The 25,515-nt window shown below is 38.8% G+C and overlaps 1 protein-coding gene across 2 annotated transcripts in view; it reads right to left on the reverse strand.

Moving 5' to 3' along the window:
• The window catches only part of SCN2A (sodium voltage-gated channel alpha subunit 2), a 99,439-nt gene extending 85,954 nt beyond the window's left edge, over nt 1–13,485 (reverse strand). The window contains exons 1-7 of one of the 2 annotated variants that reach the window (XM_090045591.1): nt 13,349–13,485; nt 11,470–11,788; nt 8,332–8,450; nt 5,327–5,416; nt 2,877–3,005; nt 2,290–2,381; nt 904–1,176 (exon numbers count right to left, since the gene is read on the reverse strand). In XM_090045591.1, coding sequence (XP_089901717.1) covers nt 904–1,176; nt 2,290–2,381; nt 2,877–3,005; nt 5,327–5,416; nt 8,332–8,450; nt 11,470–11,736 — 970 coding nt within the window. In that variant the 5' untranslated portion in view covers nt 11,737–11,788; nt 13,349–13,485. Of the gene's footprint in view, nt 1–903; nt 1,177–2,289; nt 2,382–2,876; nt 3,006–5,326; nt 5,417–8,331; nt 8,451–11,469; nt 11,789–13,348 lie in introns of those variants that run through there. The other variant, XM_090045590.1, reaches the window with a different exon arrangement.
• Nucleotides 13,486–25,515: the final 12,030 nt, after the last annotated feature.

The following is a 25,515-nucleotide window of genomic DNA, read 5'->3' on the forward strand; positions in this document are numbered from 1 at the left end:
TTATTTCTCCACATTAACATGTACCAGGAGGGGTTACAAGTGCTCTCCCTAGAACTACCTTGAAGAATTTGTAAAGGGAAATTTTGACATGAGGTGACGATGATTTTTTTATGAGAAATTCCAATAATACATATAGGACACATCTACATGTGCTATTCAGGCAAAGCAATAAACTCTTATTATTACTCTTATTTATTACTCCTGGGAGCCATGTTTAAGTATGTGCCTGAGACCACAGCATTTTGAGTTGGGTCAGAATAGCCCTGGCTGGCAGGAGGCTTGGAGGGGTCAGCCTGCTGGCCCAAGGCTGCTCCAACCTGGTTCAATGTGCTGTGAAGGAGATAACCAGCAGGCACCCCATGCACTAAAGGACCCTCGTGCCTGAACCAGCCCTGTCAGCTTCTACACATGCATTACTGAGGAGTAAAGAACTCTGCTGCAGAGGAGTTAATCAGTTTACTCCATCCTAATAGTGCCACACGTGTAGATGGCAATGTTTTACTGTAGAGCTAATTAGGCAGCTCTGCAGTAAATGTCTCATGTAGACATGCCGACAGAAAAAGGAAAGAAGCTTCATTCAAGCCTAACAGCTCATGGAGTAGTCTGGTAACACCCAGCCTGAAAGATGAGGGGGAGCATTTTTTGGCAAGAGCCCAGGGCAGAACAAAACAAAGCATAAATACCTTGAGAGGTGGGGGGAGACTTTAACTGCTCTGCCACTGTGCCTGGTACACAAAGCTACCTGATATTTTTGTAGATGTTTGGTTGCATCTGAATTATCAAATATTTTTGAGGGGGTGGTTAAATCTCTAGGTCTGATTAAAGAACTTTAATCATAATCAAAAGACAACATGCTATTGTATCTTTCAGGCAAAAAACTGAGTAAATATAATTAATTCTTACTTGTATCTTCAATGTACTCATCCCAGTTAAATGTGCTCACTGTTGCATTAACAAATGAACCATTTTCACCTATTGTGCTGTTAAAGTAGGAAATAACATTTATTTCAAAAGTTGAGTTGTCTGGAGGCCACTGCAAGCATTTATGTCTTAAGTTGCCCATGAACAGCTGTAGCCCTATTAGTGCAAATACACTCAGACAAAACACAGTCAGGATCATTACATCTGAGAGCTTCTTCACAGACTGAATTAGGGCTCCCACAATAGTCTTCAAGCCTGCAAGTAGAAAGGATTGTTTATTATGATGTTAAACAGGTACTCAACATATAAAGTACCATATGATTTTTCCTGGCAAGATAAGAATTTCATGCAGAATGACAACTAAATGATACTAATGTTTGTGATACAGTAAATTATGTGAAAAGCCTGATTGCTTGTGAAGATGAATGAAAAGCTGCAAAGTCATGTCAATTTGAGACTGTGTGTGGAAATAAAGAATACATATTTCCAAACACATTGTTTATGCCAAAAAAGTGAATTTATTATTCATGCTATATCTCAGACCTACATAGAAAAAGTTTCTTGCTTTTTTTTTTTTTGCTGATGCCTCTTGCCCAAACCTTTTAATATATTATCTGGCTTTAAAACATTCTGTAGTAGTAAATCAAATAAAAAAGTTCATATTATACATGCAAAGTTTAATAATACGGCAACAAATCTCTTACTAAAGTACAGTTAATAGTTTGGTTTGGAGAAGACAGACATCTTTCAAAAAAATCTCCCATGCATGGCCCATGCTATCTTGTCTGATTTTATTTCATTATAGTTTAAAAAACAGACTGCAACTTTCTATCCCAAGTGCCTGCAATAAATGACAAAATTTGCATAAAAAAAAAAGCCTTAAGAGTAACTTTTTAAAAAACGTGTACATAATGCTTGATGTAATTAGATGCAAATCACATAGGCTGTTTACGGCAAATGTCTCATGCAAGTATTTGTTAAACCCAAAGGCTGATTTTGTAAAAAAAATAAAGCTAATATTAAAAAAGCAAAAATCAAAAGTAAAGAAAATTGAAGGTCTTGATTCTTGCTTTTTTACTTTGTTTACAGTGAACAGCCAGCAACAAGGCTTATGCTTTAAGGATGTGATTACAGCCTCTGTGTAATTAAAATCAGCCTCAGTGTTTAACCTAGCTCTCACCTGGAATGACTGATATTGTTTTCAAAGCTCGGAGAACTCTGAATGTTCTCAACGCTGAGACATTGCCCAGGTCCACAAATTCTGTCACATATCTGTAATAGGGGAGTTCACACACAAACACAATGACAGCACACAAATAACAGTTGGAGATACAAGGGGCCTAACACCTTACACCATTTACTTCTTACCTGGGATTACAGAAATAGTTTTCAAAGCTCTCAATACTCTGAAAGTTCGAAGAGCTGAAACATTGCCTAGGTTTACAAATTCTGTTACATACCTGTAGAATTAAATCACAATTATTCAGAATTGAGGCAGATTTTATGCTACTTACTTGGGTCTTTCATCAAGACCTCTTCACCTTTCACTGCATTTTGCCTTGTATTATTAATATGCTTTCCTGACCATGAAATTAAATTTAAATGTCATTGAAGTAAACCACACTGATTTTAGTTTTGAACACCTAATTTGGTAAGTTTGTGGCATGAAGTCAAAGGGATCGCTTCCATTCTGGTGAACAGAAAGAAGACAGGATATGAAATTAGCATTTCTTAACAGTGTAGGCCAATGATAATTGCAGTCCAAATGGGCTGATGCACCATTATGACTTTTGAAGCGTGTGTGTAATTTGCAATACTAAAATGTGTAAAGGAAGTTAAACATATTGAAACCACAGAAAATCCATGCTCCAAAAGTTCTACTTGCCAAAACAGGATGCAGTTTGTAGCTACTAATTTCATACCCTCATAAATACTAAAATTTGCAAAAAACTTACGCAAATGTAATAACAGTGAAATCCAGCCAATTCCATGGGTCTCGGAGAAAAGTAAAATTTTCTAAACAGAATCCCCTTGCAAGAATTTTTATAAGTGATTCAAAGGTATAAATTCCAGTGAACGTGTATCTGAGGAAAATATTAAAACAAAGATTAATAGACACAAATACTATTCACAAAATATTTCTACACAAGTTAGTTTTTCTAGTTCTTGTTTGCATCATTTTCTTCTTTAGAAATGATCTAAGAATTGAATGAGGAATATGACTATAAGTATTTGCAAAATTTTTCTTGAGAAAAAAGAATCAAAATGTATGTATAAAATATAGTATATATACATAGTACTATAGACTATACTACATATGGATAACTAAGGTACAGCTGCTAAACTCACTGAGTTAGTTGTAAAACTGCCATTAGTTCAGTCATACCGAATCAAATCCAACTTGAATCTGTGTTACAATATTTATATGTTAACAAATTATTTAACTAGGCTTGCAAAAATGCTTTTCAAATGATCACATTTCTGTTTTGGTTTGGGTTTTTAATCTTTTTTAGCATGAAATGTCTGTGTTTTGTGAACTGATCTTTCAATAGGCTGACTACCCTCATCCCTCACTGACTTTTCTTAAATTTATGAGTGCTGAGAATTGGGTATATTTTTCCAATAAATAATTTATTTATCAAACTTAAAATTCAGGTTGATATAAACTATTTGCAAGTTCAGGTCAAATTTAGCAGGTCATGGTGTCAAAAAAAGCAGAAGAAGAAATTAGAAGAGACAGTGTTTCAGTTTGGCCTTTTTAAAAATAAAATACTGATATTTATTTTTGAAATGATGACATCTTAAAATGTAACCTGATTATTAAAAAAAGGGATAAAGCACACCTGAAAAGCATATGTTTTATTTTGAATAAAACTTTGACTCAAAGTGGATTTCTGCTTTGAATAAATCTGAAACACCTCTTCTTATTCCAGTTTGACCACTGAACCAAAAATATCAATTATCCACATAGCCCTACTCAGCATCTACGATGATCAAGCCTTTTATTTTCTGCCCATAAATGAGCATTTTGGAAAACTTGATGAAAATCTATTTAGCCACTTTTTTATATTACAAAATCCTTTTTCTAATGAACAAAGGGACCTACTGTTCCACATTGGTTAACTCCAAATCACTTGGAAGAACCCTCAATAGCACTGGTCTTCCAGGAACCCAGCAGGGATGAAAGCTAAGCCAAATTCTGCAGCCACACTGACCTCTAGTTGTAATATGTTAAAATACCTCAATGGGAGATTTGCTATTGAATTTAATAGTGACTGGATTTCCCTCCCTGATTTTAACATCAAGGATAGCTGGATATTGTCCAAAATAGGAAGTACTGTAATGGCAGAAAAAAACAATCAAGATAACATCATTAAAAAATCAAAGGGAGAGCAGCATGTCCTCCCAACCTGTGAACCTATAGACTACAATCATACACATGGCTGTATTGTGGAGAACTGGTTAGTGGCTATTCACATTGTACTCAATCCTTTTCTTCCTTTTTTTCCCCAGATGTTAAATAGCAGGAGAATAATTAAAAGTTCATCACAGGCAAAGATTTTTGTTGATGACATCTTTTATTAGACCAACTGTATGGTTGGGAGGGGTATAGACAATCTCTGGGGTATCAAGTACACTTCCTCACTTAAGAGAAAAGACAACAGTTTGTGCTGAATATCAGATAGAACAAAGGTCTATATAAAACTCCTATTTACATATAGAGTTTCACATGGGACTTTGTCCTATCTGCTTCATTCTCAGACCTGAGGAACGGTACTTGGTATGTAAAAGCTCCCCAGTTATACAGTTGGCCCAGTAGTTACCACCCACAACAATCCTTCTCTCTCTCATATTTCCTCCAGTAATACCAATTCCATCAAATACTTTCTGCTATTAGTTTTTTCATATAAGTAAATGTCTTAATTACTGCATAAATATTATTGGATTAAGGGTAAGGGAGGCCCATACAAAGGTGTACAGGAGACATAAGAGTCCTAAAGACAGTCTAATTATTGATATGATGTGTACCACACATTGGAGGTGGGAGAGGGAAGAGAGGGATACACCTTGAGAATACTAGATGGGGAGAAAAGGGACTATTTTATATCTTAATTACAAGCATAGAACTTCTACTGAACTCAATGGGAAGTACTTGCAGAAAAGGCTGATGTATTCCTTTGTACACACACCTGTGATTCTTTCAAATAAACTGAAAATATAGAAAATGAAAGTAATGAATAAAATGATGTTTTTAAAGTCAGGTTAGTTACACTAGGCAGGGTAAACCAGCAGCAATATCACAGATTGCCTGCTATCAGTATGTCAGCTTGAGTAATATAAAGCCACTGATCTAAAATTCATTTAATATTTTTCAATATATTTAAATAAAATGCATTTAACTTACTCTACATTCTTTGTCCAATCCGGAGGGTTACTCATGGTCATAAATACACAGTTGGTCAAAATAGTGCACATAATAAGCATGCTGAATAATGTAGGTTATAGTCAAGGAACTTAACATCAGCAAATCTAATTGCAATAATATTAAATTGACATTACAGTTTGGCAAACTTTCAGTATGAAGCATTATTAATTTCTTCATTGTTCTGTTCATGCTCAAGGTAAATAGCTTTATTGTTGATCTTTAGTCAAATGAGAACAATAAAGCATTGAAAATCAAAAGCTCTGAAAGAGATAAAGAATGCCCTACTCTTTTAAAAATTATCACATTTTTTTTTCTTTGAAATAAAAAATGAGTGACTTAAAAAGGGGGTGCCTCCACTGTAATACAATAATCCAGTCTTTCATGTCTACATATTTGGACAAAAATCAGATAAAAGTTATGTTCTTCATAACACTATTATGCTTCTGATTGAAAGAGAAACTTGAATTGCCTTTGCTTGTGCTACATCTGTTACTGGTTACAATATAAGCCATTTGGGACCCAAATTTTGTTTGCATAATACTAATCCATAGTAAACTCCAGAATAACTTCAATATCTGTTCACTTTGATGATGTTGTTCTTGATTTGCACCATTCATGATCTGGAGTCAAAATTTACCTAAGTCATGAAAATATTTAACATAAAAATACGAGACAGATACATGATGCATGTGATAGCCACATGATGGCAGTATCACCAAGGAAATGCAGAGAGTTACATTTTACAAAGATTTTTTGAGAGCTACTTTAACTTGATGCCTCTCTGACTCAAAATGTAAGTACAGATGGTGCTCCTACATAGGAATAGAAGCCGAAGAGGTGGGAAATACCATGTGGCTCTTCTCCTGGAGTTTTCTGTGCACTCTTTTATTGTCAAGAGATGAATTTTTATAACGTTAACTATCCCTGGCTTCACAAATATCATGGCAAGAAGGCACAAAAAGCATATAGTGCCTCTTCAAAATCATCCTGCTCAATTGAAGTAATTACGTTTTTCCCCAGAATACTATTTGCTACAATACTTCATAAATTTATACTTGCAAACAGAAAAATGGAAAGGGCACCAACCTGGAGGAGGATTTCTATAAATCTAAAATGATCTATTTTGAGAATGTTGTACATTAACACATTGCATATTGGGTCATGATTGGCTCCTATAAAAATACCCTCTCAATACTGTGGGTTCCTGCTGTACTGTTGCTTTTTAGAAGTGCCTTAGCACTAGCGGTGTGTGAAACAGGCCACATTCAATTCGGATTTGGATTCGACCCGAATCGGGGACAGTGATTTGATTCATTGATTCAGATCACAGTCCCAATTTTATTCGGCCAAATCTGAATCTAAAGAGTCAGTGCTGATTCAGAGAATCAGCTTCGGTCATAGACACACCTTTATGTGTGTTTTCTACATACCTCAAGGTACCAGAAGGAGGTCATGAATGCTGTGATGGTGGGGCAGATGGAGCGTCCCACAGGAGTGTGTGGGGCTTCCCCACATGCTCAGCAGCAAACCCAGAAGTAGACCAGAAGTACTTCAGTCCACTTCAAGGTCCACCACCAAGCACGCAGCAGGGGCTCCCCCTCACACCCTCTTGGCTCAGCATTTGGCCATGGGGGGACCCCGGGTGCCACCCCAGACCAGGGAGGCACCAGTGCCGAGCCAGGGGGGTGAAGGGAAAGTGGATTGGAAGTGCTTCTGATCACTTCCGGATCTGCTGCCGAGTACACTGTCTCCCCCCCGTGGGACGCTCTGTCCACCCCATAATCTTAGCATTCATGAGCTGCCTGGTACCTTGAGATATGTAGAATAAACATTTACAGCTGTGTCTATGTCCAAATTGTTAAATCTTTTCAAATCTCTCTGAATCGATTCGGAGGGTTCCAGTTTGATTCAGAGCGATTAAAGGGTCTCCTAATTCAATTCAGATTCATAGATTTGGCCACTGAATCAGACCGAATCTCTACCAAATTGAATCAGTAACTGAAGCTTCACACAGACCTATTTAGCACCAAAGATAAATGGAAAAATAAACAATATATATCTTTCCCACAATGTACACTATACATGAGATACATCTCATGCATCAGCATCCCCACGCTTCAAAATGGTGGCGGGGTGCTTGAACCAAAGCTTGTTCGATGCCCCCCCCACCAGTTTGAAGCACAGTGATTCTGATACATGAGATGCAGGCTTTTGCTGGAGCATGCTCCAGCAGACTCAATTAATTGCTTCTGCTCCACCACAGTGTAATTATAGCGCATTGGAGCAGCCTCCACACTCATGTACAGGCACTCTTGGTGACTAAAGTGTACTTCCAGAATAAAAGTGTGGAAAATTATTATGGCCAACAGAAAAAAAGACTGATAAAAACACATGATGGACACACAATCTGAAATGAAACTAAGGATTTCAAGGAAACCTATTAATTTGCCCATCTGCAGCCATGATCAGACTCAGAGAATGAGAGAAAACATAATAATCAGATTTTCTGTAAATATTCATGCAAGATAAAATCTGAAATCAAAGTTTAGATTGTTTTAATACAAAACACTGTTGAAGAAATTTGTGGAAATTTAAACAATATACCTGTAGCATATGAAGAAGTTATAGGAAAAAGGGAAAGAATGAGAAAAGATGGAAATGATACAGCATGAGAGAGGAGGAGGAAGAAAGGAGAGAGAAAAATAGGAGGGAAAGAAGAAAAAGAAAACAGGTAGAAATAAGAAAGGCTACTTTGTTTCTAATATCATCATGTTATGATTCATTTCTAAGCTATAAAGCAGGAGCAGAAATGAGAGAAGGAGATGGGAGAGAAACAGAGGAAAGAAGTAGTACCAAGAATATGGACAGAGTGTTGTGTATCATACCCAGCCTGGGACATGCAGACAGCTACTGATTTAAATACTGAAACAAAAGAGCAGGATTTCATTCATTAATATTTTGAACCAACCACTTGAAAAGGATATGAATGTACCAAAATCTTAATAGCTATTTTTCTAAGGGGATTGAAAGGAGTTAACATGTACACGGCAGAAGTGGCACTGAATCGGAAGATTGCCTTCCCTTTATTCAATACTATAAAAGTCTAGAAAAGGAATAAAAAATGAAAAACATCATTTAGTATATGTACAGTTTGGATTCTTAAGTTCTGCACTTTATCATTGATTATAGTTACCATATTCTACACCCATTGACAACCTCACAGACCAACTGACCTTTTCCCTGGTTCCCCTCATGCATGGCATAGCTGCCAACTGAACTTTCACAAGTGAATTCTCCAAAACCCTTTCAACAACTTTATGCAGAAAATACAAATAATCTATGTTGGCTTAGGACAAAGATAGATTTAATGAAGCATAATATTTGACTCTTTAGTCATTTAGTATAGCATATAACACACCTGCTGAACATAATTGTAATTGTGAGTATCATTTGAACCTCAGCATTAGCATTCTCCATGCTAGCTACCTTCATTGATACCATATGAAATACTGCTGCTGGGGAGTACTGATAGTTTGACTTTCAAAGCTGGTTTGCAAAGCTTGTCTCCCATTAAAATAAAGGAAAACATAGTTGCTCAAAACATAGTTGCTCAACAAATTATGGATATAATACTCACGGAGCTGAACCATCTTTTCCTCGCACATAGCAAAATCCTTTAAAAATGGCTGCATTGGGAGGCTTTTATGCCTGCAAATTTATCTATTTTTCATATGATATGATTTTGCATGATTTGTGCTAAGTACCACACAATTCACTAACCATTATATTTCAATTTCTGCCCTCTGTCTACAAATTCATGTACAGTATAGCACAACTTATCTATACTGGTTGCGTATTTTCACATACAGCTACATATACATATACACACACACTAAATGGCATTTTTAAAGGGAATGCATTTGAATTAAAATCTTTTCTTAAATCCAAATTATCCAAGAAGGCTCAGCCTTTACTCAATATGCTGTGCACAGCTAAGTCTTTAAAAGATTTATATTCTACATGGGCTTGCGGCCAAGCTTACACTGCTTCTGCTCAGGTAAGCTCAGAGGAGGGAGAGAGGATGCAGGAAACAGGAGAATGTAAAAGCTTATGCTCCTCAACTGTAAGAGAGACCAGCTAGCTAGCACTGCTGGCAGCAGTAGAGATCCCAAAGGAGATACAAGCCAAGTGAACCATGCGCATTGCCAGTGGCCACATTCTGCATCAGTTAGGATCAGAGGGGAGGCTATGCCTTGTGAACAGGTGTAGGAAACACTGTAGCTGAAACCCTGGAAGCACAAACCAGGCCTACACCAGAATTCACCTGCCACAGCTTTTACTGCCTTCACCAAGCCTTGCCCTCAGCTCCCTGCTGACTCCAGGAGCTGTATTTCTACCCTTTCATGATTTTATTTTTGATTTACTTTGTCCTTAGTGAACCTGCAATGTCTCAATTTGCATATCATTTCATATTTCTCCTTGTTTCTCTAGGTACCTCATCATTTTATCCTTGATTTCTGCCCCAAAATCTGAGTTCCTCACTCATTTTCTACTGCCCTTATTCAAACCAAATCCCTCTTGAAGCAATCCTTTGTGTGATCCTGTCCAACTGAGATATATTTATGCAATGAAAATAAAGCCTGACCTAAATATACAAACTCTGGAGATTCAGAGGAAATCCAGGAAAATTTTCTGAGAAAGTTCTTCATATGTAAAGATTTTATTTTTGTACTAGAAACTACCATACATCAAAAATATGATTTGGTCCCTGACAACTGTATTGTCATTCACTAAGACAGCCAATTTAAAACTGAGTTATAAATCAAAAGGAGGTTATATCATTTTAATGTTAATCATAACCATTACTTTTCTGATTTCTAAGGCATGATTATTTTGATGACAAGCTTGGGTCCTATATGGTTAGCATTACTGAGCTTCAGCAGAACTAGTCAATTCAGTAAAATAAGCAGTATTTAATCCTAATCAAATAATTTCGTTTTCAAATATAGATCCCCATTTACCCATGACAATGTGAACTTTCAGAATGCCGCACTGAGCAGCATTATAAGGTCAAGGCTTTTTGGGTTTTTTTAATTTATTTTTAAAAATGCATCTGCTGCCTGTCGGCAGCTCACCATGGTATATACCTAGATATTCTTGTTGTCTTAGAGGAGAAAATGACTGATGACAGGGCAGAAACTCCTACGCTTACTGAGTCTCTCAGTTCATGTATGACTCCTAACAATAGTCGGTTTGGAGGTTCTACTTTTAGCTTTCTATATGTTTTCAAAAAGAACTAGCTAAATCCTAGGGGCTACATTTTTTCCTGTATAAGAAAAAACCATGAAGATAGAAAATTCCATACATTTGAGCTAGAGGAGTTTCTTCTGAATTGTTGGAAGTTTCCCCCCATTGCAAACGGTACAGCACTCAGAAATACAGAACACCAGAGAAAACCCTGGGGCCATCTCCCCAGAGTCCTAGAACTTCTGTATTATTCCATTTGTCCCCTGTGGTGCATCATAGGATTAAAACAAACAAACAGAGATACACTCTCTCAACAGAGTGTAGAGTGAGGGAAGGAGGCATTTCCTGCTCCTTACAACCCAGGCAATGAGAGAATGCTTAGTAGTAAAACCCTTGTTTTCTATGTGACAGTGAAGAAAATGAGCAAGAGACCCATCAAGGCAGCCTCTAAATGGTTTTCAAAATGAAAAGGCTGACATCCCTAATTGAAGATTTGCTCCTTTCACATTTATAATGGAGTGATTAATGAAATAACAACACTCTAAAAATAACTTGTATACTAATTCTTCAGCCATTCTCCCATGTGTAATATACTGAAAACTACAATTAGAGTAAATCTTTGAGGACATTATATTAAAGCTAATGGAGCATTCTTCAAAACCTGGGCCTTGGTTCTGCATATACCTATAACCCTTATTACTAGATGTTGTGCTCACTATGGGGAGTCAACAGTTGGAGAGCTATAACCAGAGAGTAAGTGTTTGCAAGACTGTATCCAAAGTAGTGGAGAGAGGGAGCCCTTCAAAGGGTCTGTTGTATTTTAATACTTAAATCTGATCAGTAAGATCCTCAATGCATACTTAATAATTACTTACTTTTTTATTGATGTAGTATGGGTCCAGGTCCTCCAAGGGCTCGGACACCATTTCTGGAGGTATGTCACCGTAAATAAATGGCAGTGTCTTCCCTGCCTCCAAGTCACTATTTGGCTTTGGTCCATTTTCATCATCATCATCTTTGCGCTCTTCTTTGGACTTCTTAGCTTTTTCTTCTGCAATACGTTGTTCAATAGCTGCAAGTGACTCTCTTGTGAAATAATGGAAGCTGTCAGGTCCTGGTGGTACCAGCACTGATTGTGCCATCTTTTCATCCTGCACCTCTTAATTTCTGTTTAGCCTCTCACATAAAAAACTGCTAAAAATATAAAAAACCACACAAAAATATTAGAGCAATGCACTGCTCAAGCAATTTAAAGGGATAGAATTTTATAGAATTTTTTGCAGAGTAACTTCTTAAATTATTATTATTATAACTGAAGAGCAGTATGCTATGAAGCTGATTCATTCATGCATTTCCCTCCCAGCCAGTCTCTCACTCCCAAGATAGACCCTTTTCCTTTTCATCTGGTCTCTTGTATATATCTGGAAAGGCAGCAATTCTAGAAAAAAATAATTTTAAATGAATTTCTTGCTAAAAAGTAATAGATTAGCAATTTTAAATACAAAGGATCCCCATTTCCTTTCTTTTCCCAGTGGAATTTTGTGATCATTTAAACAAATGATATGGTGGATATTTTGCAGCACATTTACTGAAATGAATTCACAGTTAAATTGTGTTTACAGTGAAGTGTCAAGGAGTGGGGGCATTTATCACAACCAACCAATACCACTATCACCTGAAAAACCTTATCACAAATCAACCCTTCTTCTGGAGAGGACACCCAGAAATGGCTCCTTCTGGAGCCCATCACTGCCACTTAAAACTATCAGCCAAAAGGATTGCTTGATAGTGATGTGATGTGCTCCTTCTGTTCAGGGACAAGTATGCTGCCTTTGCAGAGCTGCCAGCTCAGGAAGCACGGAAAGAGGCTGAGGCACCTGTACTCAGATTTCCTGCCTGGCAACATGTTGTGCACTGAAAACATTTCTGTAATAACCAAAATTGATCTAAATCACTCGATGCTATAACTTTAGATGGGTTATTATTATCTGTCACCATTGAAATTGTATATAGTTTGCACAGTCTTCAGTACCAAAAGCAGTACCATCTCCTTTCAATTCTACCTTATGCTTCTGCCAAAAATGGCTAATAGACAATATTTTCCAACGCCGAGATACTTGAAATCCTTCACTTAATCACTGACATATTATTCAATACTTTTATCAGGGCTCTAAATAAGCATGCTGCTTATAAAAATAAAGCAAATGTAACAGCAGATTAACAGCTTATATGCTAATTGATATTCCATAGGAGTAATTAGCAACTTCAAATTACACGAAACAACCTGAATGCATTCTTTAATTATATATATATATATATGTATATATATATATAATTAAAGAATATATATATATATATCACTTCAGCACAGCTGCAGTGGCTTCATGGTTATAGAGCCTTCAGAGTATAAGGTAATACTAAGTCTTCTCCTTCATTCCTTTCCTCTTCATCATATAGCTAACCATCTCCCCCTACCCACATGCGGGTGCACTCACACATGCACACGCATGAATGCAAACATATCCACTAGCTCATGCAAATACATCTGTGAAGCATACTTTCCAATTACAGGCAAATGCACCTACAGCATGGATGTTATGTAGAAAACTGCTGCTGGAACATACACAAATTGGTAGCAGAAGAAGGAATATGAAAGTGATCCTACTGCAAAACCCTCATGAATTTTATTGCCAATGACAGAAAAAATATAGAATCCCATATAAATACTATAGGTAACAATTAAACATGCATTACCCATGTAGAATCTCACACTTATGTGGATATGGAATGACACCATGAAGCTTGCAGCTAAAATTCCATCATGCCTTTTTCTTTTCTTTTTTTCCTTTTTTTTCCCCTTTTTTTAAAATTCTCCTTCAACAGACCACACCTAACTTCCTGCTAAAGGATCCTGGTTATTGAAGTAAAAAGTGGCATTTCCTGTGTAAGAGACTACTAGCTGCTTTAATTATGGCCACCACTAGATGGCATGCACATGCAATCATATTATATTCCTATAATAAACTGGATCCAGATTTCAACAAGAGTTGCTGCATGCTCAAGTACCAGCCTAACTCCAGGATTTTGACCTAAAATTCAGGATTTTCTGGGAAGTCTGAGGTCCTCACGACTCTCCAAAAATCTCCAAACCAGTTGCTGGTGTCACAACAACAGGGGTTGCAACTGTGAAAATAATATTGAGCAGAAGAGAGGATTAGAAAAATAGAGGCTGCAACTCAGGCTGTTGTTGAATTGATTTCAAGTAGAGGATATATTATTTTCTAGTATAATCTAATAAGATTTATTTTATTTGGTTCTTTCCAAGCAGCAGTAAAAACTAGACATGAGGTACAGCAAAGGAGAGGGTGGCAGGTATGAATGCTCAGAGCTGCACTGAACTTGTGATGGGAATTGCATCCAAGGTTTGCAGGCCCACAAGACACAGAGTAGAACCCTTATAAACTCCTAGTTCTGTGGCAGGCCACTCACTGAGACATCCCCTTGGGACTCTGCTTCAAATGCTTTCAAATGCTCTCTTCTTTTTTTCCCCATCCTCTCTCCAACTTTCTTTGGGTTTTCTATTCTTATGTTTGTTTTTTCCCCCCATCACTTTGATCACTAATGTCTCCTCATCTCTCTGTCTTTCCCACCCCCCATATGTCCTGTCACTCCCGTCCTACTTCCACTCTTTCCCTTATGCGTTCTCTTTCAGTCATTTGTTCATTAATTACTTCACCAACATATCTCCTCCCTTATCCAGACTGTTATGTCTGTCCTTCACCCAGCAGCATCTTCTTTTTCTTGGCCCATGAAGAGGACACCAAAGAACACATGGCCTGAGGCTGGGATGGAGAAGAGAGGAGTGAGTGAGTTGAGAGAAAAAACTATTCCTGTGATGCTGGCAGGGGTAAGTCAGGAAAGAGATGAGTGGATAATAGCTTATTAGGTTTACTGGCAAGTCTGAAAAAAAAGTTTTAAAAGTCAGTTTGATCAAATTCATGAAGTGTTCTCTCAAAATTTACAGAGACTAAAAAGTAAAAATAAAATAATTTGGGATCAAATGAAATGTTTTGGCATCCAAAGCTGAACAAAAATCTTTAGTTCCAACCAATATTCAACACTGACACAAATAGACAAGATATCGCAATGTAATCCAATCTGCATTTTTTATTGAAAAAATGTTTTAGTTAAAAAATGTCACCCAAGTCTCCTCAGGAGAGGCACTGCTCAGCCTGTCACAGGAGAACTTTGTGAGCCATGGGCCCGGAGTCAGGAAGGTATACACTCTGAGAGGGTGAAGTTACAGAGGCCCTATCAGGAGTCACTACTGATAGTAGCAGAGGAAAAAAGGTTGCCAAAAAACCTAGGAAGAGCTACCCTGAAGAGAAGGAATAAGAGGAGAAAGGAAGAAAAATAGATGTGATTTCTCATTGCGTTAATGCATAGTCCAGAATCCCAGGGGGAGCCAGTACAGTAGGGCAAAGCCATTACTGTAGGTCATGCACTATGAATAATTTATAACTTCCAAGTATTGGTTCCAAAGGGTAAAGTCATTGTACTTGTTCAGTATGTCAATGCCCAGCAGCAGTGTAGGCAGGAGCAGCACTACACAAGCTTGATGTGAATTGGTGAGAGAGGGATGACACCCAAAACCTAGAACAACTGGGTATCCTTCAGCAGCAAATTTGTTTGCTTTCAGTTTCACCAACTAAATACATGGCTCCCTTGGCTATTTTTAATAATCTTCCTTTAATTATTCTTTAAACTAATACTTTAAGAAATGTAAATATCTACTAGTGGTAACTATCCATAAATGCAGTTAATATGCTCAGTTCAAAGGTATCACATTAAAATATTTAAAAGAAGCATTTAAATAAAGTATTTAAATACTTTCAGTCTTGAGACGTATACTTCAGAGTCTAGTTTAATATGGATTATGCATATATACATATCTATACCTGCATACATACTTATTCAATCTTAACTAAACCAAACCAAATATCTGAAAAGCTTAACTAATCCATGCAATATGGATAAGAAGTCTGATTCCATTATTACTGTAATGTACTTTCACTGAAGATAATAGTCACTACAAAATGAAGCAGGGATGCTATTCTCCATCTGTAAGGCCAGTTTGTACCCTTGAGAACAAAACAGCTTAGATGTGTAGAAATAAGAGGTATATAAACAATGAAGACAAAAGAACTGAGACACACACGGGAGAAGAAAATAGTGAGGGACAACCAACAGGACACAGAGAGAAGCAAAAAGATGAGAAAAATACAGTTACACTATTAGAAGGAGGACAATACAAGGCCTCAATCCTGTAGATGATAGAAAAATCAGCGGGGGATCCTCAGCAGTCAACAGAACTCTCTGATGTTAGTTTTCAGGATCAACTAGCAGGCATTAATATGTGGATATTGTCAGTTAGATACCATTCCATCTATTGGCTGTCTAAATGGACTTAAGTACCTAAGTATGATTCTATATCACTCTGTTCAAATACCTGAAAATCAATTAATACACCATCGTATTTTTCTTATGACTGAGTGACAAAAAAGCAGCAAAGAGTAGGAGGAGTCACCTACCTTTTGTATTAATAATTGTTCAGGGACCTGTGCAGGGTGGGTTAGAATCATACTTAGGCACCAAAGTCCACTTATGTGCCTATTATGTGGAATAGTGCATGACGCAATACTGGTATTTAATTTACAAATGTTACATAAAAGGTGAGATGTTTGAGTTTTAGTATACTAAATATGGACCACCATTTCCAATTGTGCATATACCCTTTTGTAACTATAATATCTTCATCTGTGGGCTAAAGAAAAACAGTAAACAATGAACAATGAGAAACAGAAAAAGGAGAGAGTAAGTAGCACTGTGTGAAAGGAAGTATACAAGACCTTAGGAAGGGAAAAGAGAACAGAAAATCCAACATGAGAGGTCTCTATGCAAGACACCTGCATATTTGATTTGTGAGTTCATTAAAGTTATATAGCCTGGAGCCGAAAAAAATCTAGATGATCACTGCAAAGTCTCTCTCCAGAGAAAACCCAGCAGTCACTTTAAAAAATACATTGAGTTTTTAATTAATAATAATATAAATAAGACCAGCAACAGTCAAATTTAGACTTCCATCAAATAAGCAGAAAAGCTTAAAATACATTGACTCAAGAATATCTAAAACCACATAAAATGTTAATGGAGAATATAAAATGGTACAAGAAGAGCTATTATTGGCATACTAAAGGAAAATTCAATGACATTTTTTTCATTACTATCTGCCTCATAGGTGGTATCCATACTTCCTGAAGAGTGGGTGTTCACTAACACCTGAAAAAGCCTCACCTTGCCCCATGTTCTGCTTTGCCAAAACATCATATTTCTTTTGTCAAAATATTCATCCTGTGCTAAAAGTACATAAACAGGGCTGACTTTTGAGGAGGGTGCTTTTCTCCTCATGCCATCGAGCATGCTGGAGACAGAGATCTTGAGTCCAGTGACAAAGGGTTATAGGTTATAGGCATGTTGGTCTTAAGGCAAAAGCAGTCAGAACTCTTATGGTAGAGGCAATATCTTTTATTAGACCAACTAGATAATTGTAAAAAAACCTTTTTATTTGCAAGCTTTTGGGCTCACATGCCCTTTCTCAGGCAAAGGAGAATGCAAAGATTGTAAAATTTCTCCCAGGTGGAAGCAAAACTTCATATTGAACAGGAGAACTGGAGGATGGTATAAATTCTCCTGGGTGGGAAAGTTTATTTTATGCAAATTAGGCTTAAATAAAAGTTGGAGCAGTCTATTTACCTCAAATGTATCTGATGGCAAGCAGGATGTTGAATTTTGCTTCTTTTTTGTTGTTTCATACTGCACAAGAGAACTGGTTGATGGAATGGTTGTCCTGGGTAGGGAAGTTCAGCTGTCAAGAAGCTGCTCTGCAAGTATGCAAATTTGCCATGAACAAAGGGCTGAAGCAAGAGTGTTTGCTTAGTGAAGTTTTCATTGAAAAAAGTCTAATTATGATATCTTCCATGTTTTGGGGATATAGGTTGTAGCCATGTTGTTCTAAGGCAGAAACAGATTATTTCTGCAAAATAATCTCTGAGTAATGGGTGAGGGAAAGAAGTTAAGTAAATCACCCCTGTAACAGGGTTCATGCCTCAGGGGCTGGAGCCCAGCTGCAGTGGGTTAATGGATAATAGCCTGTCTGCCCAGTGGCACAGGGCCAGCTGACAGGGATGATTGGCTGGCTCAGGGGAAGTTAAAAGCTCTGAGGGAGGGGAGACGTAGGTGGCTGGTGTGCTGAGGGGAAAGTACAGTGCCTAGGTTGCCTTCCTCTCTCTTGGTCTGAGGAAAGACCAGGGGTTTTACTTTTATTTGTTATTTGTACTTTTGCTTATATTGCTGTGAGAACAAGCTTGCTGCTTGTAAATAAAAAGACTAGAAACTGGAACTAAGAGCTAACTGGCTATTATGACGGCTGGTTATTGGGTTGGGCTAAAGGAGGGACAACCCACTACAACCCCCTACTTTTAGAGAGGTTGTCCTTTACAAAAAAATCTAGCTACCCTATAAAATACTTAAGATTCATTCTCTCACAACAGCAAAACACTATACAAGTATTCAAATTGGAAATGAACATAAGCTCACACCTAATGACTACTTGAAAAAAGCACAAGGCCAGATCCTCATGTCTTATTGTCATACACAGTCCCCATAATGGGGAAGGTAACAATGTTTCCAGTTTCTTTTATAGCACCCTAACTATAGGGTGACCAATGGCAGGACAGTGTCTTAAACTGCTCTCCTGTATGAAGTGACCTGTAATGGATCCCTCTCTGACATCTATGCTTGAATGATGTCTTCCATCAAGAACAGTCAGCTTGATATTAGGTGGAATATTCTAGTATGAAATTGCTTCTTAAGGGAATGTTCTGGTCTTTTTAAAATAATTTTCTCCTCTACCTTCTCAATGCAAAAATTATTCCAGGGACTTCTTACTATAACACTAAAGATGTGTCCTGACTTAGCAAAGATAAATGTCTGGTTACGAAGCTTTCTAAATCTACAAAATGAGTATCTCAGTATTGGAGTTGGAAAAAAAAGTGCATAAAACAATGCACTTAACCAAATAATGAAGACTAAGGGACCGATTTATTATCTATATGAGATTAACAACTGAACTACTTGTGGAAAGACAGAGCAAGTCAAATAAATGGATCAAAACAGATAATATAGCAGCAGTACACTTAATGTAATTTATAGGCAGCAGTATCTGAAAACATCCTTTACTCTGCACATCTGGCATCCTCACTTACATAACAAATTAGCTACCAAGAATTTTATCAATCTTTAATTAAAAGTCAGTTGTAAACACAGAGTAGAGATCATCAGAGAGAAGATTGGTTGATGAGGCCCTGCGGGACCATGATCCAATGGGAAAGGTCATTCCTTAAGGCAGCAATCCTAGGAGCACAAAGGAAGTGCATTCCTTTTCATAAAAAAGGCAGCAAAAGGGCTGGGAGATTCCCTTGGCTGAATAGGGAAGTTATGGACCCCCTGATATTGAAAAGAGAATCTTATAAGTGATGGAAGTCAAAAATCACCACACCTGTAGGGAGCAGATTAGGAAAGCAAAGGCCAAAACTGAATACAAATTGGCAACCAGAATCAAAGACAACAAAAAGTCCTTCTTTAGATATGTAAGAAGTTAGAAAAAAAATAAGGGAAGCTTAGGGCCTCTAATGAAGGAAATGGGACAGCTGATAACCAACACTCGGGAGAAAATTGAACTCCTAAATGAATTCTTCACATCAGTATTTCACCAGTCCAAGGGCGTTAGCCTGCTTGACAGAATACAAGATGATCAAGGTGGGGGTGATCACCCTCCCATAGTTGGCGAAGATCTTGTGGGGAAATACCTTGAGAAGCTGAATATATACAAGTCAGCAGGACCAGATGAACTACATCCAAGAGTACTAAAAGAACTGGCCAATATCATTGCCCAACCTATGGCAAAGCTATTTGAGGACTCATAGCACTTGGAAGAGGTCCAAGAAGACTGCAAGAGGGCCAATGTGGTGGCTATCTTCAAGAAAGAGAGAAAGGAGGACCTAGAGAATTACAGGCCAACAAATTTGACCTCAATCCTTGGTAAAATCCTGGAAAAAATTATCAAAAAATCCATTATTGATAGACTAACAGAAGGCAATATTCTAAAGGACAGCCAACATGGCTTCATTGCAGGCAGATCATGCCTAACCAACCTCATTTCCTTCCACAATCAGGTAACTCGCCACCTGGATACAGGAAATGAGGTGATGTCATATACTTGAACTTCAAAAAAGCCTTCTACTTTGTCTCCAATGATGTCCTGATAGTAAAATTGGGAAAATGCAGCCTTGACTACTTTACAGTCCAGTGACTCTGAGGTAGGTCCCAGAGAGTATTAATAGACAGAACTAAGTCAACATGATAGAAGGTGACCAGTAGCATCCCTCAGGGTTCAGTATTCAGACCAGTACTTTTTAACATGTTCATCAATGATTTGGATTCAGATATTAAAAGCATACTGGCAAAGTTCATGGACAACACCAAATTATGGGAGAGTGTGGTCATGCTCAAGGACAGGCTGACCTGGACAGGATTGCAAGGTGGGTGGATCATAACCTAATGATGTCTAACTTGGAGAAATGTAAAGTGCTCCATCTGTGGAGAAATAATCCGCAACACACTTATAGGCTTGGTAGTGCTATGCTTGCCAGCACCACAGCTGAAAGACTCCTGGGGGTTGTGAGAGACCACAGAATGAACATGAGCCACCAACGCAATGCCGCAGATAGCAGAACAAATCAAACACTGGCATGCATCTACCAATGTATCTCAAGCAAGACTAAGGATGTCATCCTCCTGCTCTGCTCAGCCTTGGTGAGACTACAGCTGGAGTACTGCATCCAGTTCTGGGTGCCACACTTCAAGAAGGATGTGGAGAAGCTTGAGAGAGTGCAAAGGAGGGCCATGTCCAGGTCTGGAGTTCTGGAGAGCGGGTCATACGAGGAAAGGCTGGAAGATATGGGACTGTTCAGCCTGGAGAAGAGAAGACTTAGATCACTTTGGATTGGACACAAGGAAAAACTTCTTTACAATTTGAATGCCAAGGGTCTGGAACAGACTCCCTCAGTGGTGGTACAGTCACCTACCCTGGCAATCTTCAAAATGCATTTTGATGCCCGCCTTGCTGGGATCATCTGACCCCAGCAGTCTTTCCTGCCCCAGTGCAGGAGGGCTGGACCCAATGATCTTATAAGGTCCCTCCCAGCCCCTAATATCTATGAATCTATGAATCATAGCTTCCTTCTTGTCAGACAGTTCATATATATCCCCCTTCCATGGCTTCCAAATAGCACTATCCTAGCATCTTGCATAAATGGGGAAATTACTTTTTGCTAGATTCAAAGGAGCTGTTCTGCTAGTAGCTAAAAAAAACCTCCAAAAACCAAGAGCAGATAAGTTCCTTACCATGATTCAAATCAACAGTTTACAGCTTCTTTTAAAGAAAAAAATCTGTAAAAGACCATTGGTCCTGATTACTTGTTTTCAAAGTAAACAGCATCTTTACTGATGGCAGAAAAACACATTACTCCCGTCTTTTAACAGGCTCTAGCCAAATAGCTCTCAAGTCCTGTGGGAGTGCATCAAGCCTTTTAACAAACCTCAGCAGAATTTGGCTAATGCAGTCTTTACAAGGCAAGATCTCAGTGCCTTCCTTTAGTTAAAGTTTTCAACCCCTTTGACCCCCCTAATTGAATGTGGGGTTCAACAGTTATGCAATTGAGAGACAGGGCTTATTTTAGCATCTGAGATGCCTGAGTAGAATTAGACTGTACTATGACTTTTCTCCTGACAAGCCTGACCCCTGAGTGCTTATTTAAACATTGTGATTATGAACATCATCTGAAGATATTTAGAACTGAAGTCCCTGTCAATCTTAACCATAGCACAGCTATGAGAAATGCCATCAAGTATCATATGTACCCTTGAGGAAGACAAGCACTGTGTAGATATAACATTTTAATATCATTATAACAATAAGTGGTATAGGCAACTAATATTAATCATGGTTCTGTGCTGGAAAGTTGTTGTAAAAATGGCATTGTATGGTTCCATGGTTCACTGATATATGTTCAGTTACAAACAAAAACATATTTTTAATAATTGTTATCCATAAAACCATTAACTAGGATCTAAAAGAAAAACTGAATTGATTCCCCCTATCTTATGCATTGTTACCAAAGAGGCTGGAAGTCAAAAATTCTGCTCCTTAATACGGGGGAAGTGAGGCAAGAACCCTTCCCCTCTAAACAACCAGCTGCAAATAACCTTCCATTTAAATTGAAAATTTTAAGTGTGAGCATTTTTGTAGATAGTAAACTTTACTGAATCAAGGGATGAAGGATGATAATCAGGACCAAACATATTTAAGGCTTAAAGGCCAGATTCCATTCCACCTAAGCATGTTAGCAGAATTAGATGCTAATTCCTGTCCTGTATCACCCTGTACATGTCCCTAAAAAACTGTTAATGGAAAAGGTGGGTGGGTCCTCCTCCTCTCCTCCTCCTTGCTGCTTTTATGTGACTAAGACTGAAGGATAAGATGATGTGTTAGAAAAGTAGACACATTAATGGATTTTCAGTAACTTGAACAGGGTAAAACAGAATTGCACTTAGGTGCCACTTACATAGGTAAACAAGGATTTGACCCTACGCGTTTAATGTAACACCTGAAGCTGCATCAAAATCATCTGGAACCCAGGGCAAATTATAAAGTGCAATGCAAAAACACTCCTTTCAAGCAGCCAAACTATGCAGGTGAGCTACTAAATTCTGCAGCTGTTGCTGTTTCTGAGTGGTCACAGGTACGGCACTAATCCTGCCTGCAGTGCATGTTATCTCTGTTCGCCATAGTAAGTATAGGAATGGTAAAAGGTGATGGACATTTGGATGACCACTAAAGTCAGAAAGGTGGGTGGGAAGTCAGGAGGGAGCAAATGTACAAAATGTGTGTGTCTGCAATGGCGGTTCTGTCTCTGCCTGCTCTGAGAACGGGGCCCTGGAGCAGGCAGGCTGCACAGAAAGGGAGTGGAAAAATGTTGCCTAGCAACTGGGTCTGGAAGCTGCAGCAGGGGAGTTGTGACCTGGCAGCTAGATGAGCAGCAGGAGCTGCAGGAAGAATATAAGGGAGGTTTCACCACTGTGGCCACATGACCGAAGAAATTTCAGAATGAGGGCCATTGTTCAGGAGGAGGGTTATACAGAAGGGAAACCAATTTCACCTGTGTCAACATGAAAAAAAATAAAATTAGAACATGAAGGAGACCTCAAGGAACATAAAGGCTGTGAAAAATTCAAAATAAATGAGTAATCAGAGAGAAGCAAACCTCTCAACTCTGTCCTGAAGACTGTGGACAGAAGTGTCATTTAAAATGTTGGCGCCCAGGGTGGCATAGGCAGGGGAGAAGCACTTACCTCCTTGTGCAGGCTGTACAGCACTTGTGCAAGCACTTACCTCCTTGTTCAGTTCAAGCTCTCCCAATACAGGCTATGGCAGCAACTCAGGTTCCCTGGGGGCTGGCATTCAGGTGTCACTTCTGATTTGACACTGGGGATTGGTGTCTCTCCCTCCCCACAAGCTATACTACTGGCTGTGGAAATGAGGTTGTTCGAAAAGACGGGGCATTATTAGAGGAGACTGCACAGGGTGCATCCACTCTGCAGGAGCATGTGAGGGTGGAGGTGGAGCTGCTTGCTGTGCTCCAAATAGAGATCTCCCACTGTGGGACTAGGGAGGTTAGTACAGCCATTAGGATGCAGCAGCTCGCATGCAGAATCTTTGTAGCTGCAGACGGTGGGTAGGATTCCTTCCCACCACACCCTGCCCACAGCAGGACTGGCTGTGTCCCCTTATGAGGAATTTCACTGAAAAGAAAGCATCCCTTTCACTGAAACCATCTCCTCCTATACCTACCATTGGCACCTTACGTTACTGCAAGTGAAAGAGATTAAAGAAAAGAAATGTTTTCTTATTTTTCTTATTGTGTGACAGGAGGAGACATAAAATCAACTGACTGCCCTCTGTAATCAGCCACTTCCCTCTGTTCCTTATATAGGTCTTTATACCAAAACAGGAAATAGAAACCCATTAAAAAAAAGAGAGAGAGGAGAATTGAACTATAAAACCAAGGGAACTGGCAAGGGGGACTTAAGATAGTCACAAATTAAAATTATCTGTATTTCTTTTTAAGCCCTTCATTCATACTGTTGGCATTCCCAGCAAGTGCCAATAATGTGTGTGTCTGTGATTAAGCTAGTTAGGAGGCAGGTCGTTGATTTCTTATTCAATTTCTTTCTTTACAAAATCCACAAAGCAAAACAAGAATCCTTGTCTGAATAGAGCATTTCACTTGAAAAATAATACTTCTAATAAGCAGAGAATCCCAAGGCAGTGTATTGGTCACAGGCATGCATCGCACTAGACACTTGTTCGTAAGTTAGGAACCCAGTAAACATATGGAAAGCATGGCAACGCCCCTACATGGGGAAAACTGACATTTTCATGGACACTACATGAAAACTCTCCCTCAGGAGCCAAGCTGCCACTAACAGGCTCCCTGCAGCTGCACAGCACCAGCTGCTGAGGGGATTCTGCAGGAGTTAATTCTGCTTGAAGGAACAGTCGCTCTCGCTGAGATATCTGGCAGGTTCTGAGGGCACGATGCCATAGGTTGTATTTCCCAAGCTTTTTCTCCCCCCTCAGCCCTAGAGATCCATAGCATGCAGAACCCCAGCAACCAGGAGTTACAGCAGATGAGGTTTTCAACAGGATCAGCAACCATCCGTGCTGGGGAATAGGGTGGATCTGCTGGACAGATTGCAAGCTCAACTTAGTCTGCTAACTTTGTTACTGGAAGGGAAAATTTGGTTTTATATCAAGGACTTGCTGGGTATAAAACACATTTCCTGATTTCAACAGGTAGACAGACACAAGAGGACTATAATAATTCAAGTAGATAACTTCTAGCCAGGGTAAGTTAGACCAGTTTTTCATTGTAAAAATCCTGCTCGTGTTTCATTCTTAGTGTACAGTGTTAGAAAGCTAATTGATAGCAGTTTCTGCCATGCCCTAAGGGAAGTTCCCATTCACTGTTCAGTGCACAGATGGATCTGCAGTCAGCTACTAGTTACTGAGTCCCACCGTTGGTAATGCTATTCATTAAGCCTTGACAAAGCTGATATTTCCTTCATAATACTTTGCTTCCAGTTGTTTATAACTGAGAAACCTTAACCATTTGGGCTGAAATTTTCCATGCCCCTTGTTTGCCTCATGTGACGCGTGTCAGGGGGAGGGAGGAGATTCTGCCAAAATGGGTCAGCTGTTTTTGAAAATGAGGATAGGGAATGGGATTGAAATGTGGCAAGGAGGTACCTTTGTGTCAAGGAAATGTCGTGGTCACCATGTCAATCTGCCTAATTTGGGCAGTGATCAGTGTTTGAAAAACTGCAGTTGGAACATTCTGGGTCCTTGGAGCTCACGTCTCCAAAGATGCTGTTTGCAACAGACAAGCATCGGCCTAGACCTGAGCAAGACGTTCCCTGCAGCTCCAGCTCTGCGCCCCGTGGGCTGTGCTCGGTGCGGGTTCCTCAGCTGAGAGCAGAGAGGTTTCACTCCTGTGCTCTCAGTAACTCCCATTTTAGTGCCTAAGCAAAACACAGGATTAAGCTGTCTGATTTAAATATTGAGGGGGAAATTGAGACTGAAAGTAGCAGGTGCCTGAGATGGAGGACTGGTGTGGGATGGATAGGACAAGAAATTGGGAACTGAGGAAAGGAAAACTGGTAGTCAAGTGTGGGGAGGTTGG

Source organism: Crocodylus siamensis, chromosome 4 (genome assembly GCF_052110815.1).
Source record: "Crocodylus siamensis isolate JL-2025a chromosome 4, ASM5211081v1, whole genome shotgun sequence".
Lineage (NCBI taxonomy): Eukaryota > Metazoa > Chordata > Crocodylia > Crocodylidae > Crocodylus > Crocodylus siamensis.